General features: G+C 33.1%; 1 protein-coding gene across 1 annotated transcript in view; it reads left to right on the top strand.

Annotated features, from left to right (window-relative positions):
• The first annotated feature begins 1691 nt into the window (after window positions 1-1691).
• Window positions 1692-18050, top strand: part of LOC129232157 (uncharacterized) — a 69742-nt gene continuing 53383 nt past the window's right edge. The window contains exons 1-7 of the mRNA XM_054866397.1: window positions 1692-1718; window positions 2455-2550; window positions 3529-3665; window positions 6417-6621; window positions 14064-14175; window positions 15183-15337; window positions 16447-16569. Coding sequence (XP_054722372.1) covers window positions 1692-1718; window positions 2455-2550; window positions 3529-3665; window positions 6417-6621; window positions 14064-14175; window positions 15183-15337; window positions 16447-16569 — 855 coding nt within the window. The remainder of the gene's footprint in view (window positions 1719-2454; window positions 2551-3528; window positions 3666-6416; window positions 6622-14063; window positions 14176-15182; window positions 15338-16446; window positions 16570-18050) is intronic.

The following is an 18050-nucleotide window of genomic DNA, read 5'->3' as shown; positions in this document are numbered from 1 at the left end:
TCGGCGGCCCTGAATGGAAGCCCTAAAAACTCCTTTTAGACTATCTTTAGGAAAGTTATGTTTTGTTTCTTGAAGCTTTAAAAGCGCAGTTTTAAGTTTCACGTTGAGGCTTTTAAGGGAGGATTTAGATGTTCTCCATCGGAATTTTTTGGAAGTACAATGCCTAAAAAACGCACTTTAAGCTTTGAGCGGTGACGTTGAAGGAGAGATTTTAAATTTGCGACATTAAGGCTCTTAAAACGCAAATTTAAGCTGTCTTTGGAGAGTTTTAGATACGTTAGGTGGAGACTTGGCTCTTGTTGCTTACTTCTGTATCAAAACAAAGTTGTATAGCTGAAGAAATATTTTTATAGATACAAAAGAGCAAGTTCGCATGTGGAATTTTTGTAGAAGTTTTCCCTCTACACGGCTTCATAAAAGTTTTGCTGTAATTATTTAATGATCCCCACCTTTCGTATCTATCTCTGGAGGAGCTTTAAAAATTGTTTAGTCATGTTTTAATTGCATTTTAAATTTTGTTTAGGGATTTTTTCCTCTTTTTTCCCTTTCCTTTATTTTTTTCCGAAACTCAGTAGTGATATTAATTCTACATCCCTCAAATTTTTGCTTTGTGCCATTACACGGACTGACGGAGTGTTAGTGTGACTCAGGGATGACCTAAGGTGGTTTAAAAATACATGTAAAAAAAAAAACGTTTCTCCTAGATACCAGGACACTCCTCAATATTTTTAGAATGTGAATAGCAATATACTGGAGGAATTTTAGCGTCCTATTTCAACTGAAAGAGGGTGCTCAACCCCCTCCCCCAAACTTCATTATGTGGAGGGGATTTAAAAAAAATACATTGAAATGAAAAAACAACGCTACATATTATAACATACACGAATATTATGCATATACATTGCAATAAAATAATTATTTACAAAAAAAAAAAAAATCAGCTGGGGAAGTTAAATGTTTCTAAATTTGTGAGATTTTCTATGGTATGGCTAATGTTAAACTGAGGGGTCATTGAGCACCGTCTTAAAATTTGAGTAAGAAGCTAAAACTTTTACAGCATAATATTATTAGTAAGTCTAAAAAAATTAGGGGTGTCCTGTACTCCAGCTGAAAAAAATTTTTTTTGAACCACCCTATGCCCCCCCCCCCCTTATGATGAACGTACTCCCCTAAAAATTGCAAACAGCAACAGCCCCCCAAAAAACAGAAAAAAATCCCCCTCAAAATCCCCCCCCCCCCACTTAAAATTTCAATGGCACTCTCCACGCCATGAAACCCCTCTCCCAAGGCCCCAAGGTGGACACCCCCTGGTCTGACCTTGACAGGGCCGTATGCAATTGGATGGTTTATAGGGTTCAAACCCCCTCCGAAAATTTTCCTCCAAAGAAATGCTTTCCATTATTTATTTATTTTATTTATTTATTTATATTTTGGTGACAAAAATAATATTGTTGTTATTATTATTTCAATTTCATTTGTGAAATGAAATTAGTATGACTAAAAAATTATACAAACTCATTGTGTGTTTATGGTAGTTATTGAGAAATACATTAATTATGAAACAGTACGGCGTTTTGTAAGAACATCCCCTCCCTCTGTTTAGATAATCTATCGTTACAAAAATCAATAGAATACACAAAAGGTTTCATAGAATGTAGCTTTTTGACTTTGTGGATCATGACAAGAGATAGATGGCGCCAGCTGCTCTTTCGAATTTGGTAAACCAGCTGATTTTATTCCGCCGCCCGTAGACAGCGTGTTATTCAAATTTCAAGTTATTGTTTACTTGTGTTGTTTTGATGTGAGAAATGAGATTTTTTATTTTTTTTATTTAAGAATAATATTTTTCGAAGTATTTTCAGTATGACACATTCTTTTCCTCTTTTTCGTGCATTGTTTATTACATTTTTACTTCATTTAGTTTCATATATTTCATTCCTTTCTCACTTGCATTTCACTTAAAACTATCCAATTTGCGTTTGTTTCTTTTATTTCATAATTTTTAAAATACTTCTTAACAGATGGCCATAAGAATAAAATATGTTTATTAAATTCTTTTTTCCTATTATCCTTTTTACATCAAGTTTAATTATTTTAAACTATTCATTGAAAAACAATTATATTTTATTTGAACTTCTTCTTTTGAAAAGTTTAGACTTGATCTAATTGGAAAGCTATGTAATATAATTTAAATATTTTTTATCCTTTTCATGTTGTTTGTATCACGCATATGGTTTTATTTAGTTTCAAATAATTTATACACATTGTAGTTTCTTCTGAATCTTCTGTGAATTTTTTTGAATGCTGCTATTGGGCTACGCTACCCTAGTGTAAAGTTGTGTCATTTCAGCAAATTTAAACTTCCAAAAAAAAAGAAAACAAATAGTGAAAATTGTGTTTATTTTCAATTTAAATCTTATATTTTCAAAATTTTAAATTCTTTTTCCTTTCTAGGTTTTCGTTTTACGGAAATATGCAACTCATAAAATTCCCTCATCTGATCTTCGCTTTTACATATGCAATTTATCCACCGACACTGTTGTATATAAAGTAAGTTTTTTTATATTTTATTTGTGTATATTTTTTAATACTAGAATTTTTATATTATTTTGCAAAGTATGATGCATTGTAAAATTATTGATTTTATAAATCTAAGTTATTTTATTTATTAAACTTAAGTAGTTTTCCAAAGCTAGAAATATTAATCTCAGTAGTGTCCCGATAATCCAAGCTGATATTGACAACCCACTCTAACTTGAATTACCTACTGAAAACTTGGATTATGTGGGCTGCATAATAAATTGTAGAGAGAAAAAAAAACATTTTTATTCTGATTTTTAGACAATTATCAGGTTTTAGATCTCTGCCACTCTTATTCTAAATCTTCACATACTTTCTTCTCTGTCCCTAGTGTCACTTCTCCAAAACTTAATTCATCTGCAAACTTTGTTATTACTTTCTCATGTAAGGGGGGGGGGAGGTAATAAACAGTATTTAATCTACCTCAGATAACAGCACTTAGATTAGCAGAACTCTACTGTATTACTAAATCTTTTAAAAAAGAAATACATGAGATAAAATAATTGAAAATTTAAAGGATCATTGCAGTGGTAACGGCTTTTCCGGATTCAAGTAAATGAACACATTGTTTAATTATTTTTATTTTAAATGATACGTAAAAGACTGATGTATGAATTAAAACTTGTTGAAATAGTTGTATGTCCAGTTGAAGAAATAAATAAGATTTATATTCTGCTAGAAAACTATAAAGTCTTTTTGGAAAAAAAAAAGGTGAATTCTTTCAGTTTCTCATTAAATTAAGTATTTGTTCATAAATCTACCAACTTTAACTTTATTCTTATTGCAAAACAAAATCCATACTAGTACAGCTATAGGGGGAAAATAGTCCTTAGATACTATTTATTTGTGCTAGTAAAGCTAGTATAAGGGGCAAGTTCTAAGCCAGCTGTTTTATAACACTGGTTAATCTTTTGAAATTTATTGTAACCAAAATCTCATTTTTTCCAGGGTCAGCTGACGTCTACTCAGCTTTGGAGTTATTTCAAAGACCTGCAAAATCCTGAGTTTGAAACATATCTAGCTCTAGTCCATGCTAGATTCTCAACCAACACTTTTCCAAGTTGGGAAAGAGCTCATCCGATGAGGTAAAGAAATACAAAATTCATTCAAATCAAGCTGTTTTATTTACAGAGTGGAAATCTTAATCTGTGGTGCTTTATTGAGGAATTAATATATGCAAATACAAAATTGACAACCTGCAACAGGCTGTGGTCCTTGCTAGGCTGGTCCTAATAAAATTATCTTATCTATATTTCTTTATTGGCAAGGATTCAAAGAAGGGTTATTAGAGTGGTAAAGGGACTTTCAGATTTATATTATGATACCAGACTTAATAGGTTTAATATGTACAGCCTAGAGCAAAGGAGAGTCAGAAGGGACGATTCAGTTGTTTAAATTTATCAAAATGAAAGATGTTAATGGATTACATTTTTGCACCGAAAGCAGGACGATTGGTCGTTGTCTTAAGCTATTTAAATCTCAAGCTAACTTGGAAATAAGAAAAAATTACTGTAGGGTTGTGGGAACTCCGAGTGTCTTACCGGAGGAGACTGTAATGATAAAGGGAATGGATAGCTTTAAGAGGGCTATTGATCTTCATTAGGGACTAATAACCTGACTAGGATCAGCCTAGCTTGTTCCCAAAGCCTATTGCTGGTCTGTATTTGTAACTGGCCTATTGCTGGTCATCTGTATTTGTAACGTTCCCCAATGAATGTTAAGATCCTTCTTAAAGTTGTCCACCCTATTACAAGTAGTAGCTGTTTTATGTAAACTATTCTAAACGTCTGCGATCCTGTTGAAGTAGTCATTTATCCTTATTTCAAGATCAGCTTGGGGTTTGGGAAGCTTAATCAGGGTGGCGACACATCAGGGAAATCAGGGAAAAGTCGGGGAACTTTATTGATCAGGGAAATATCAGGAAATTTTGTTAAAATAATAAAAATTCAGGGAAAATTGATCAAATAAAGATTTTTTTTTTTTTGCTTTGCAAAATTAAACACCCTTTTTTCCTATTCATTTTCCGCCAATTATTTGTTAAAAAAAAATAATATTAGTGAGGTGCGATTATGCTCTGACACATGTTTGTGCATTTTTTCCTCTTAAGGTCAAAGTATTGAATCTTAAGTTATTAACCACAGGATGAATTTCTTAAGCTTCTGTGTCTGTAAAGTTGTTTATTTTACGTAGTTTGAATTTTTCTGCCAGGCGTTCCATGCTACGTAAAATAAACAACCTAACAGGCAAAGAGGAAGTTGCCATTGACGACTTTGCTCCATTGCCTTTACTCATTGTCTTGAAGTAGCTAGCGTACTGTAATCACGATTTCAAGATTTTTTTTATTTTTTATAAATGATACTGCTAAGAGCTTAAAAGGTATTTTACTTGGCGTTTTCGATTTAATTGCCAAAATTGAATATTAAATGAAAATCAACTTTGCCATCTTATTATTCGCTGTCGCTTTAGATTATACGAAGGTTTTTTAAAATTTTTTATATAATTTTTTTTCAGACTTTAAAATTCTTTTATTTTAAAACCAAGTTATATACTACAAATTTTAAATTATTATTGTTTTTTTGCATTTCAATGTTTATTAAAAAAGATTTTTTTTTCGACTAATAATGAAATCATTTGAAATTGAGTTGTGTACATAAGTAAATATTTTTACTATTTTTTAATAGTTAAAATACTGTATTTTTTCGTTAAAACCTAAGTTCTTGATTAGAGAATAGTTCAATATGACTGGTTGTTTAAAGGTTCCAATTTGTTTTACATAAATATGTCCATTATTTATGTAAGTAAAACTGCATTACTTCTATACTTGCACAATTACTTGTTATTCTCGCAGCAACAATTGTGCTGCTTGAAAATTCAGTTCAAAATTATTTCCAAATAAACTTTTTTAGTTTCATGATGATTAGATATTTCTTTACGAGTGGTTTTAATAATCTCTTAGAATTCTTATGTTAACAGGATAATGGAAGTAAAGCATTTGTTTTAGTTTTCCTGTAATATTTCTCGGTAGATAATTTAATATACTGTTTTTACTAAAAAAAGAAGCTCATTTGCAAAATATAATTTTTTAATTAACAGCTTAAAATGTTTCAAACACCATTTTATTTAATATGCAATGGTTTTCAGGTAGGGTAAAGGAAGAAAACCATTATCCATGGTAACGTGTAAGTCAGGGAAATTCAGTGAACTTAATCAGGGAAAAGTGAGGGAACTTTTTTTCGGCGTTCCTGTCGCCACCCTGTTAATGCAATGACACCTGGTCTGCCATCTGTGCAGAAATCTAGCCCATATGTGTCCTCCATTGTAATAAACTTAAATAACTGGATCATGTCCCCTCTTATTCTTTGCTTTAATCTATAAATTTTGCTTTTCTGTAATATTGACCATTCTGAGCCTGGAATCATAATCAATCCATTTACTAAACTCATAGCCCTCCTTTGAATCCTTTCCTATCAATTCCAAATGAGCTGTGAGGGTGAAGAGAAAAACGTAATAATCAGGGAGCTAAGAAAAGATAATTTATGTTGTTCCCTGATAAATCCTCCAAGCAGAGGCAGCGTGAGACTGAATTGAATAATAATATGATTTATGTGTTAAATTATGTAAAATTTTTACTATTCCTACGATATTTTTAACGCTATTCTAACTCTTTAAGGGGTACAACAACTTGAAAAAGTTTGATAACCCCTGGTATAGGATTATAATTTTTTTTTTTTTTTTTTGCTAAGAGATAAATCCTCGAGGCATAGAGAAAATATGAAAACTAGTTGACAGGATTTCTGCTTTAAATCATTTCATGATCCTCTTATTTCTTTTTACAGGGTGCTGGCTCATAACGGAGAGATCAACACTCTTCGCGGCAACATCAACCTCATGAGGGCCAGAGAAGGCGTCATGGAGAGCAGACTCTTCGGAGACGAGTTGCACAAATTGTACCCGGTGGTGGAACCCAATCTTTCAGACTCCGGCTGTGCAGACAATGTCCTGGAATTTTTGGTGATGGCCGGACAGAGATCCCTGCCCGAAGTGAGTCGATGTACTGCGCAATTTGGCGGTAAATGGACGTATTGGTTGTTGCACAAAACAACCTAAAGAGACCATTAATATGTTACAGGGTGTCCAGCAAAGGACTACCTGGTTTCAAAATTAGGTATCTCTAAAACAAAGTATATTATTGGAATAAAATAAACAGTAAATTTATTGTGAGACCCATAATAATCATGTACTGGGACTTGGAAATTAGTTTAAAAAATTGCCAACAGGCGGTGCTGCATGTTTTAATTGCTATAGAAATCTATATAAATAGTGCTGCAAAGAGGTTAGTCAGAGCCGGCCTTAACAAATGCGGGGCCCAATTAGAGAATTCTGTCGGGATCCTTTACAGAATAATTGCATTTAATTTGAGAGACAAAAAAAAAAGTGAGAGTGAATTTTAAAAACGTTACGCAAGTTTAACACTAAGAAATTTTTGGTTTGCAATTTAATGCTTTGAAGTGTAGTGAATTTACTAAATCCTAAATTTTTTCGTAGGAAATTTTTTATTCAGTAAAATAACCTTCAAAATCAGAAAATAGACAACTAGTAGCTGCAGATAGGACCTTGATGAAAATAGTAATTCCTAATCCCACAAGTATCTTTTTTCTAAAAAGAGAGAAAAAAAGGGTAGGAGTTCGGGTTTTAATAAAAGGTTTTAACCTGCAACCAATTGTGGGAAGCTGTTAGCAATTTGTTTTCTATGGAATTATTTTAAAGATGCTTTAAGCATCAATCACGCTGTTATTTGATGGGTGGAGGTTCTTTAACATTGCACAATAATAAGAGTACTGGTGATATTTGGAGCAAGTGGTATTCAAGATAATTAATTTCACATAAGTATTTTTGAAAGTATATTTTGCTAACCATAACTTCTGATGCTTTTGAGGAATTTGAAATTTGCTAAAAGCTTCAGAAGCCTCCTTTACCCCATTGATTGAGCTAAAAGTAGCTCCACACTCCCAGAAGTATAAGTTAAATTAAAAAACTGAACTTTTTATTTTCATACATTTTTTCTCTTTATCTAATGGGGGGAAAAAAATCTTCTGGAGCAGGGACCTTGCTAGGCGGGGCCCTGTTGGACCCTTTTGCTCTAATCGGCCTACGGCCGGCTCTGAGGTTAGTTGTTTCAGTAGTAGTTTAGCCTCTCAGATAAGCTTCATATACGGTAGAAATTATCGCCCAAACTCTTCACAGTGCTATTTATGGAGACTTCTATTGCATGTACAGTGTGCAGCGCCACCTGTTGGCAATTTTTTAAACTATTTTTCAAGTTCCTGTATATGATTTTTATGGGTTTCACAAGAAACATACCATTTATTTTATTTCAATATCGGCCTTTGTTTTTGAGATATTTAATTTTAAAACCAGGGAGTCCTTTGAGGGACACCCTGTATATGCTTCATTGTATGAACTTGATGAAGTACATGGACTCTATTTCTATATGATGCAATTGAAGTTTGAATTATATTTAATATTATTTTCCTCTTGGTAAACAATGTACCTACTCATTGGATACATACAAATACAAATACAAATGTGAGGACCAGCAACAGGCTCTGAGCCCAGCTAGGCTGGTCCTAGTCAATTAATTAGTCCCCAATGAAGATCAATGGCCCTCTTAAAGCTATCCACTCCCTTGCTCATTACCGCCTCTTCCAGTAAGCTATTCCAAGTGCCCACGACCCTGCTAAAGTAGTAGTTTTTCCTGATTTCCAAGTTAGCCTGAGATTTAAATAGCTTAAAACAATGACCCCTTGTCCTGCTTTCCCCGCAAAAATTTAATCCATTTACATCTTTCATTTTGATAAATTTAAATAACTGAATCATGTCCCCTCTGACTCTCCTTTGCTCCAGGCTATACATGTTAAGCCTATTAAGTCTGGTATCATAATCTAAATCTGAGAGTCCCCTTACTAATTTAGTTACCCTTCTTTGAACCCTTTCCAATACAAAAATATCTTTCTTCAGATAAGGCGACCAAAACTGAACAGCATACTCCAAATGAGGTCTTACCAAACTCCTATATAAAGGCAGAAGAACTTTCTTAGATTTGTTTGAAATAGATCTATTGATGAACCCAAGCATTTTGTTGGCTTTGTTACTAGCAATACTGCACTGTTGACTAAACTTGAAGTCCTGATTTATAAAGACACCCAGATCCATAACATTTTCTGCCTGATTTATGACTGAACCCTGTAAACGATATCTCATACGCTTATTTCCATGACCTAAGTGTAGCACTTGACATTTCCCTACATTAACTGCCATACCCCATTTATCTGCCCACTTAGTAATATGATCTAAATCCTCTTGCAGCTGTTTTACTTGTTCTTCATTTTCGACAATCCCCATAACTTTTACATCGTCAGCAAAACAATTCATGCTTCCAGAAATATTTTCATTGATGTCATTCATAAATATAATAAACAAAAGAGGCCCTAAAACTGATCCCTGAGGAACCCCACTTAAAACATCACTCCAATTAGAATGATTTCCTCTCACAACTACTCTTTGCTTCCTACCAGTAAGCCAATTTCTAACCCAAAGTAAAGTTTTTCCTCCTATTCCAATGTCAGCTAACTTGCTGAGAAGAGCAACATGCGGTACCTTGTCAAAAGCTTTTTGAAAATCAATATAAACAACATCCGCACATTTTTTGTTATCTAAAGCTGAGGTAACCTTGTCGTAGAAATGCAATAAATTAGTAGTACAGGATTTACCTTTCCTGAAACCATACTGCAAACTAGTCAACAGACTATTAGTCTCCAAGAACATCATGATCTTAATTTTGATCAAAGTTTCGAAACTCTTACAAATCACCGAAGTCAAACTTACAGGTCTATAATTCCCAGCAATACCTTTAGACCCCTTCTTGAAGAGTGGCGTTATGTTAGCCAGCTTCCAGTCCTCTGGCACCGTCCCCGAGTTATAAGATGCACTGAAAATATTCAAAATAACATCCACTAATTCCTCTGCACATTCAACTAAAATTTTTGGATAGATATTATCTGGTCCCGGAGCTTTAGTTGCTTTAATCTTTTTCAAATGAAATAAAACCTCCTCCCTGGAAAATACAAAATCCTCAAGCTGTATAATAGCTTGTGTCTTGTTAGTGTCAACTGTTGAGATACAGTTATCGTTAAACACACTGGAAAAAAAGTTATTTAGAACATTTGCAATATCCCTATCGTTTTGGATTAAATTTCCATACTCATCAACCAAAGGACCAATTTGACTGTTTCGAGCTTTCCCAGAATTAGCGTAAGCAAAAAACCTCTTAGGGTTCCCATCAGTGTCATCTGCCAGCCTTTGCTCCAATTCCCTTTTCTGAATCCGTACCAAATACTTAAAATTTCGCCTTGCCTTACCATACTGGAGCCTTTCCGCACTCTGACCAGTTTCTTTAAACTTACGAAAAGTGGCTTGCTTATAATTAAGAGCATCTTTAGTCTCCCTGGAGAACCACATGGGCCAAATTTTGGTACTAACACCTTTTCTCCTAAATGGAACAGTCCCCAACGGTTTTAGCAAGTTTATCCTTAAATTCCGTCCACTGCTGATCTACGTCGCTATTTTCCAATCCTGACGAAAAAACCTCTTTCAAGCTCTGCCTAAGTGCAACAAAATCGGTGTTTCTGAAATTGGGCACAAACCTAAAATTATCATCTTTGCACACTTCAAATTTAACCCGGAACCTAATGCTGTTATGATCACTATCTCCAATATGCTCCCCTACACTCAACCCTTGAACAAAACTACCTATGTCACAAAAAACTAGACCCAAAATGGCCTCCTCTCGAGTTCCCTGAGTTACAACTTGATCTAAGAAACAGTCACCAATTACTTTTAAAAATTCCTCTTCTTTGCCATTACCAGGATAAAAATTATTCCAATCAATACCCGGAAAATTGAAATCCCCCATTATGATAACGGATCCTTTATTGGACATGTCACTAATAATATGGTACATCTGTTCATCTTGTCCCTGGTTTGAATTAGGTGGCCTATAAATGTTTCCAAAGCGTAGCTTTTTGCCCTTACTGCTCATCAACTCCAGCCAAACCATATCAATATCAGTAGGCTTATCATTTATGACCAATTCATTGCAAATAAAATTGTCTCTAACATAAAATAAAACCCCACCACCTCTTTTACCTACTCTATCCTGTCTGAACAAATTATACCCAGCAATATGTAATAACTCTGCATCAGATTCGGTAGCCCATGTCTCTGTAATTCCAATAACATCCAACTTCTCATCCATAACTATGCTTTTCAATTCATCCATCTTGTTCCTAATACTGCGAGCATTGGTATAAAAAACTTTAAGCATGCCTAAGTTGCTTTTATTTAACACCCTGAAATTTCCTAAATTACAATTGTTAACATTACTACTCTTGTTCGTCACTTTATTTCCATTCCTAGCAATACCCAAAAAAATTTCATTCTCTCGATACCTGATGCTTGAACCATGCCCCCCATTCCAACTTAGTTTTTTGACTCCAAAGCCCTTAAAATTAATCCACTAACCATTTTGACCCCTGTAGAGCTCAGATGCAGGCCATCCCTAGCAATCCAATCCCGTTTGCAATGACTCCATACATCAATGAACCTGATACTGCGCTTTTCGCAAATTGACTTCAGTAGCAAGTTCATACACCTCGCACGTTGAAATACGTTACTGTGACAAATATCATATTTTTATATTGTGTCTGTTCAAGACGAAAATAAAATTTTTATATTATTCAAGAAATCATTGCATTATTTAAAAGTATAGTTCTTCATGTAGATCATGCTGCAATGCTAATCATGTTTTATGCAACAAATGATACTTCTATTAAAATGAAACTGCCCTACTGTAAATGTATTTCCAATGAGCTGTAGCTTCAAACTTTGTATTATCTTATAATTTTACGTGTTGAATGTTTTCTGCAACTGCTAAGGTCTCATTTTGGAACCCACCTTACAAATTGTTCCATTTTGAAACATCAATTAACTAGCACCTCAAAAGAAAAAAAAGCTTTCCTCCTTTCAATAGTAATAAGTATACTTCTTGGTGTAAAAAAAAATCTCGTTGGATGCATACATTTCTTTATATCATTTTCCTAACAAATCTGTTTCGATAGTCTCAGAGTTACATGTTAAATGGATGAGATATCTTCTCAAGGACATCAAGGTGGTTAAAGCACTGTTATATTTAGGATAAGTTTAAACTAAACAGGTTAACTTTGCTCCATTATGTAGTTTTTAGCATATGATTCTAAAGAAATTGAAGTTCAGAGTATCAGTTTTCGACTTGTTGTGGCAACACTGGTTGTGAAAATATTTTTTAGTGTATTTTGTAGGAAATATTCATGCATAGCTTTGGTTAGGTGATTTAAGATTTAAGAAATGTTTTTCTCTTTTTTTCCCCTTTTTGGGCTTTGTTATACATGCCTGTGTCCAGATTTTCATAAAGGGAGGGGTTTTAATCTTACCTGGGGCAGGGGGGGAATCCAACTCCTCACAACCTTTAGGTTTACCACAAATTGACAATTCCAGAATGGCGTTTATACATCTATAAGGACTGCTACCCCCCTCTCTAGAAGGATAATACTGGCTTTTCACAAATAACCAAAGTATCCCTTCATTTTATAGATTCACTTTAATCAAACCTTGTTCGTTTCTTTTTAATTAAATCTGTTTACTATGCGGCATATTGCAATAAGTATTACAGGGTTTGTACGGGTCATGGAAATCCTGGAAAGTCATGGGAAAAAAATAAGCAAATTTCAGACCTTTAAAAGTCATGGAAAATTGAAATTTTCAGTCTAAATCACGGAAATTTATTTTCAGTCATGGAAAAATGTTCTGGGAAAAAGTAACAGTAGCTAAAAAGAGTATTAGAATCTTGAGTGATTTAGTATTGCACCATAAAAGCTATTCATACTGGAAAATTGAACAATCTCAAAAAACATTGCATCCAAATTCGTTTCCATCACTCCTAAATCTTTATTTTAAAATTTATCAGAGTTTATCTCAATTTGTTGAAGGTTTTGGACAATTTTTACTCAGGCGATAGAATACTGAAATAGGGGAATTCTAATGCTCAAAAACGGTAGTGCCCAATATACGGCCCGCAAAAGTAATCCATGTGACCCACTGGTACGTTCAGTGTCATTATTCAAACATGTTCTGGAATTTCTGAACCTATTAATTTATATGCATTTGAAAATGTACAAATAAGTAAACAAGTACATTTAAATCAAAAGATTTATTTACTATGAAATGTTTTTATTTTTTTAAATAAATATCTGGTTTAGAAACATGAATTTACTAAAGAGGGTGTCTTTATTTTGAATAACCAAAAAATTGTCAAGTTGGCACTAAAAGGCAACTTTTGAAGCAAATTAATTAAAACTTAGTAATGATTCATTCAACATTTTCCCCAATCATTCTCATTCTGCCCGTTTATAAAAAAATATTCAACATTTAAGCATCATTCACTGTAGTTTTACTTAACTTAAACTTATATGATGAAAACAGGTAAGAATTATTCAGTTTTTTAGGTGTACACTGATGTTTTTTCAATCAGGTAGTGGCATTCACATAGAAGTTTTGCTAATGCTTATTTCCAAAAAAAGGCAAGTTTGATATTAAATAGTACTATTCTCTTCATGTAACAAGGTCATGAAAATTTTCATGAAGTCATGAAAAAGTCCTGGAAAAGTTATGGAATTTTTTTCATCCAAATAGAGTATGAACCCTGGTATTAACTCTACAAATTCTTTTGAATGTAAAATGTATATCAGGTTTTATGTCCTGAAATAATGCTTTATAAACTAAACAAGAAAGAGCTTACTGCAAATTATATTGCCAAACACAATCAATAATGCTTCTTCATTGCAACATATGCCAAATTTATCATAACCTCCTTACAATAAGCAATATTAATGCTTTGCATTGGTAGATCATTCAGGGGTTCTTCCACCATAGTTTTTCCAAAATATTATTTCAGTTGATAAAAATTTCAGAGAGAAAGTAAAATGAAAAAAAAAAAAAAAAAAAGTTGAACACAAACTTTTACATTAAAAGTAACTTAAGACAAATATACATTTTCTTCATTTTTCTTATTTTTTCCCCAATGGGAGGGGTTTAACCCCTAAAACCCTCCCCTTGGACACAACCCTGTTGTTATAAACAATATAAACTTTTTTTAAGTTCCAGGTTTTTTTTTAGAAACTTTTAACTTCTAACTTTAGAAGGAGGAATTGTAATTAGAGCTTTAATTTTTTTATCTGAAAAAGAAGATTTGTTTACTGAGTATTTGAGCTGTAGCTATGGATGCATTTTCACAACTTCTGAACTTATTTGTTAATCTCAAATAAGCATCAGAGTCGTGAGTTTATATGGTTAAATCATTGGAAAATTAAAAACTGATTTATTTTAAACAGGCAGTCATGACTATGGTACCAGAAGCCTGGCAAAACGACGATGCGATGAATTCCGATAAGAAAGCTTTCTACAGGTGGAGTGGCTGTGTAATGGAACCTTGGGATGGCCCAGGTATGTTTTGTGCATTCGTCGGCAATAATTTGGAAAATGAAATTCATTTTAAAAAGTTACACATAAATTGATTCTTAATTTGTGTGACCTTAATTTGCGTTTGAGACAGTACAAAGTACAGTGGATGCAGGTTAACTGAATCAACAGTTAATTTAATCAACAGTTTTACTGAATTAATGAATCCTGGAAAACAACAAAATACAGCTTTATTGAATCAGCCACTTTATAGAATCAAAACTGCTGAAAACAAATGTGATTCAAATAACCTGTGGCCACTGTATTAGTCAACAGTAATATCTAAATGTCCATAAATGATGTCACTTTTTTTCTACATTTTTGACTTTTTGTTACATTTTTGACTATACCCTTTTGTGACAAAGTGTCATGTTTCACCATCCCTTCATTACATGTTATGCTGTTTTTCATAAATGTATTCTTATAAAAAAAGTAATGTCACAGTTCTTGTTACCCTTTTCCCCCTTGTCACAAAATGTCACAGCTTCACAAACCCTCCTCCCCCCTCAAAGAGTGACATCATTTGTATCAGTGCTTGGAAATGTCTGAGCATATTTTATAAAACATATAACAGCTTAGCTTTTTGGTACCATTTCAGTATTGTTTTGAAGTTTTATCAGTAAAAAAGATAAGTTCTTTTAATATTTTCCCCAATAGTTTTTACTTCTATTTCCTTGCAGCGCAAAAATTTAACATATTGAATGTATTTTCTTTTATAAAACATAGTGTGATGTAATCATTAGCAGAAGTGTGAGTGAAATCTTATGAATCCCCTAAAATCTGAGTGAAGTCTTATTTATTGAGGGAAAAAAAGTCACAAGTACCTGGGACATAAATTTTTGCTTTTTGTACTCAGTTACCAAGTAACTTTACAGTTTTAAAATTTTTATGTACTTAATGAAAGTAACAATGCCAAGTGATTTAATTCAATAAATAAAAGGAAAAAAGAAAGAAAGAAAGTGCAGTTTTTGAAACAATATTTTTCATTTCAGCATTGCTAACATTCACGGACGGCAATTTGATCGGAGCCATCTTGGACAGAAATGGTTTGAGGCCTTCAAGATATTACTTAACAAAAGATAATCACATGATAATGGCGAGTGAAGTGGGAGTTCTAGACATTGAGCATTCAAATATTGCACAAAAGGTAAAACATTTTAAATGTACAAATGTAATTTAGATTTGTCAAAAGTCAAAATGTTGCATTTTTAATGTTCTCCAAAAAAAAAAAAAGTTCATTTGTACTGTCTATGACTGACTGAGATGGAAAGGCTAACATCTGGTTTGCAAGCGGAAATGGACGCTGTAAGTTTTTGCAGATGTGTGCTAGCCTCTAAATTAAGCACAGCCACATTCAATTGAGCTAGACTTGCATTAAATTTTTACTTTTCTCCCTCATTCAGTTAGACTCCTCTTAACTGGAGATTTGCCAATTATATAGCAACCACAGTCACAGTATTTTTTTGTTGCATTACATGGAACTTAACGTATGCTCACAGGCTGCTTAAAAAGTGTTTCTTATCCTTCAATTAAGTCCAGCTGGTGGCGTGATGGTTAAGCCTTCTATGCCTGTGGACCCAGGTTCTGACCTGGGGTGCCCAGTTGGTGGATTTTCAAGATGCAGAAAACCATCAGCGCCCATGTCGTATGATTATGCAGCATGTAAAAGATCCTTTGGGTATTTGTTTGGCTTAGAATTCCCTCTGCAAAATTGAATTCTTAGCAGTTTTGCTTCGAAGAGAGCCTAGATGCCTCCATCTGGTGGAAACTGGGCATCTAAATTATTCCGTGCCATTGACATCGGGGGATTGCACTAGGTCTGCTAAAAGGTTAAATAGCCTAAAAAACAGAACCCTCATTAGAAGAAAAAAAATCCTTCAATTAAACTTTGATTCATGTCGAGCAGTGGTGCCTTACCTACGTCCCACGTAGATGATCTGTGTGGTCCTTTGTTTTATTCAATACTTATCATTTTTATGTGAAATTTTAACATTTTTGATGGACTCCAGCCTGCTTATGTGTGAAAAATTCTAAAGACTAAAGAGCTCTCATACTACTTTCGTTAAAAATAAGGCCCTCGCACCGTTAGTAAATAGTTATCTGAAGAATTGTGTTTAGTTAATTATTTAGTTAAGTAATTCGGAAAGAAATTTAATGGAGTGCAATGCACTATTAACACATACATTGAGCAAACTTTCCTGTCCTTTGCCATTTGATATTATAAAAAGCTTCTAACATTGCCTTTTCTTTTGCTAGGGACGACTACGACCAGGTCGAATGTTATTAGTGGATACTCAGAAGCACCTTTTTATAAAAGATGAAGATCTAAAACTTCAAATTGCTCAAAAGCGACCTTTAAATGACTGGTTGAAAGAAATGGTATGTTTTATTTTTTATATCTTTTTTGAGAAATTTTACATTCAAAGTATTTACATTTTTAGGAGGAACTTTTTCAGTTATTCCTGTTTATGTGCTATAAGGCTTTTAGTGTGAAATACCATCTCAATCCGTGAATTTTCAAAAGTTTTTATTTAATAATTCGATACTTCTTGGGGGAGATAATACTATCATGCTACAAAGCGATTTGTAACGCATCCAACTCAATTGGGCCAAAAGCTGTTATCAAAAACCGTTTTCACTTGAAAGATGACTCAATTTGTAAATGTTTATCCCTTCTGTTAAAGTTTAGAAAGTAGATTGAGCTGGTTGGGATACTAAATGCCTAACATATTCTTTTTAAAAACAAGGAATTCAAACTAAAAATTAAAAAAAAAAAAAAAACCGAACTGAGTCACAAATGTAGAATCAAGAAAGAACATTGAAAAATCTTTTAAAAGCTTTATACACTATTGAAAATCAATTGCAAGTACTTTATTTTTAACAAAAACTGGCAACAGATAAAAATTTTAAATCATCCCATTTTCTTTCCTTGCCAGCCAGCTATGAATTCAGTTACCAATCCCGTGAATAATGACTGAGCCATATTTAAAATCTGCTTTTAAAAAAATGTTATATTTCAAATTCTATATAACATGGAAATTCCACACACATTCTATCAGATGCAGAAAAAATGACTCTTGATTTTGGTACTAAATTTTTAAATATGTTTTCACTGAAAAGGGCACAAAAAACCTCTTAGATAATTTTAATGTCTCGGTTAATTAATTTCATCCAAAGATGCAACATAGTTAAGAACAATTTCAATCAACTCTCCTTTTGAACAAAAATATTTTTCAACATCAGTCCATTCATTCAGGTGCTAGAAGGCCACAGACAGATAGACACAGACACATCAAACTGATAACCCCCTTCCTTTGTGTGACAGAGGTTAAAAAATTTACTTTAAAAAGTTTTTTTTAAAAATGAGATTCTAATTGCAGTAGAGCCCCGATTCAACGTTTTTTTTTTGCAGAAGTGACAAGAATAAAACGTAATAAACGGAAAAATGTTATACTGGGGTACCTAACTTTCATGTTAGGTTGACATGTTTTGTAGTCATGTTCATTATATGCTACAAAATAATTTGAATTGAAGTAGATTCAGTCAATAAAAATTATTCAACTCCATGTTTATTGTATAGAAATTGATTTCACATAAGATCCAACAAAATGAAACTTTTACTTTGAAATTAGTTAGAGTTCAAAATTACGGAAATTTTTGCCTGCCTTTTTTTTTTTTAGTGTGAGAAAGAGCCCTCTAAATTGCTAAGAGGCTTTTGTCAGTTGTTCGTGTTAATCATACTGATGTAAAAGGGTTGTTAAGTTTTTAATTCTTTTTATAGCAGTATCAAGCCAAAGTACAAGTTTTCATTTCTGCATCATTTTTTTTTTTTTTGTGTCTAATTGTTGTATTAAGTCTGA

Source organism: Uloborus diversus, unplaced genomic scaffold (assembly GCF_026930045.1).
Source record: "Uloborus diversus isolate 005 unplaced genomic scaffold, Udiv.v.3.1 scaffold_11, whole genome shotgun sequence".
In the NCBI taxonomy this organism is placed as follows: Eukaryota; Metazoa; Arthropoda; class Arachnida; order Araneae; family Uloboridae; genus Uloborus; species Uloborus diversus.
The sequence above is the reverse complement of the archived record's forward strand: the minus strand, read 5'-3'. Positions and strand labels throughout refer to the sequence as shown.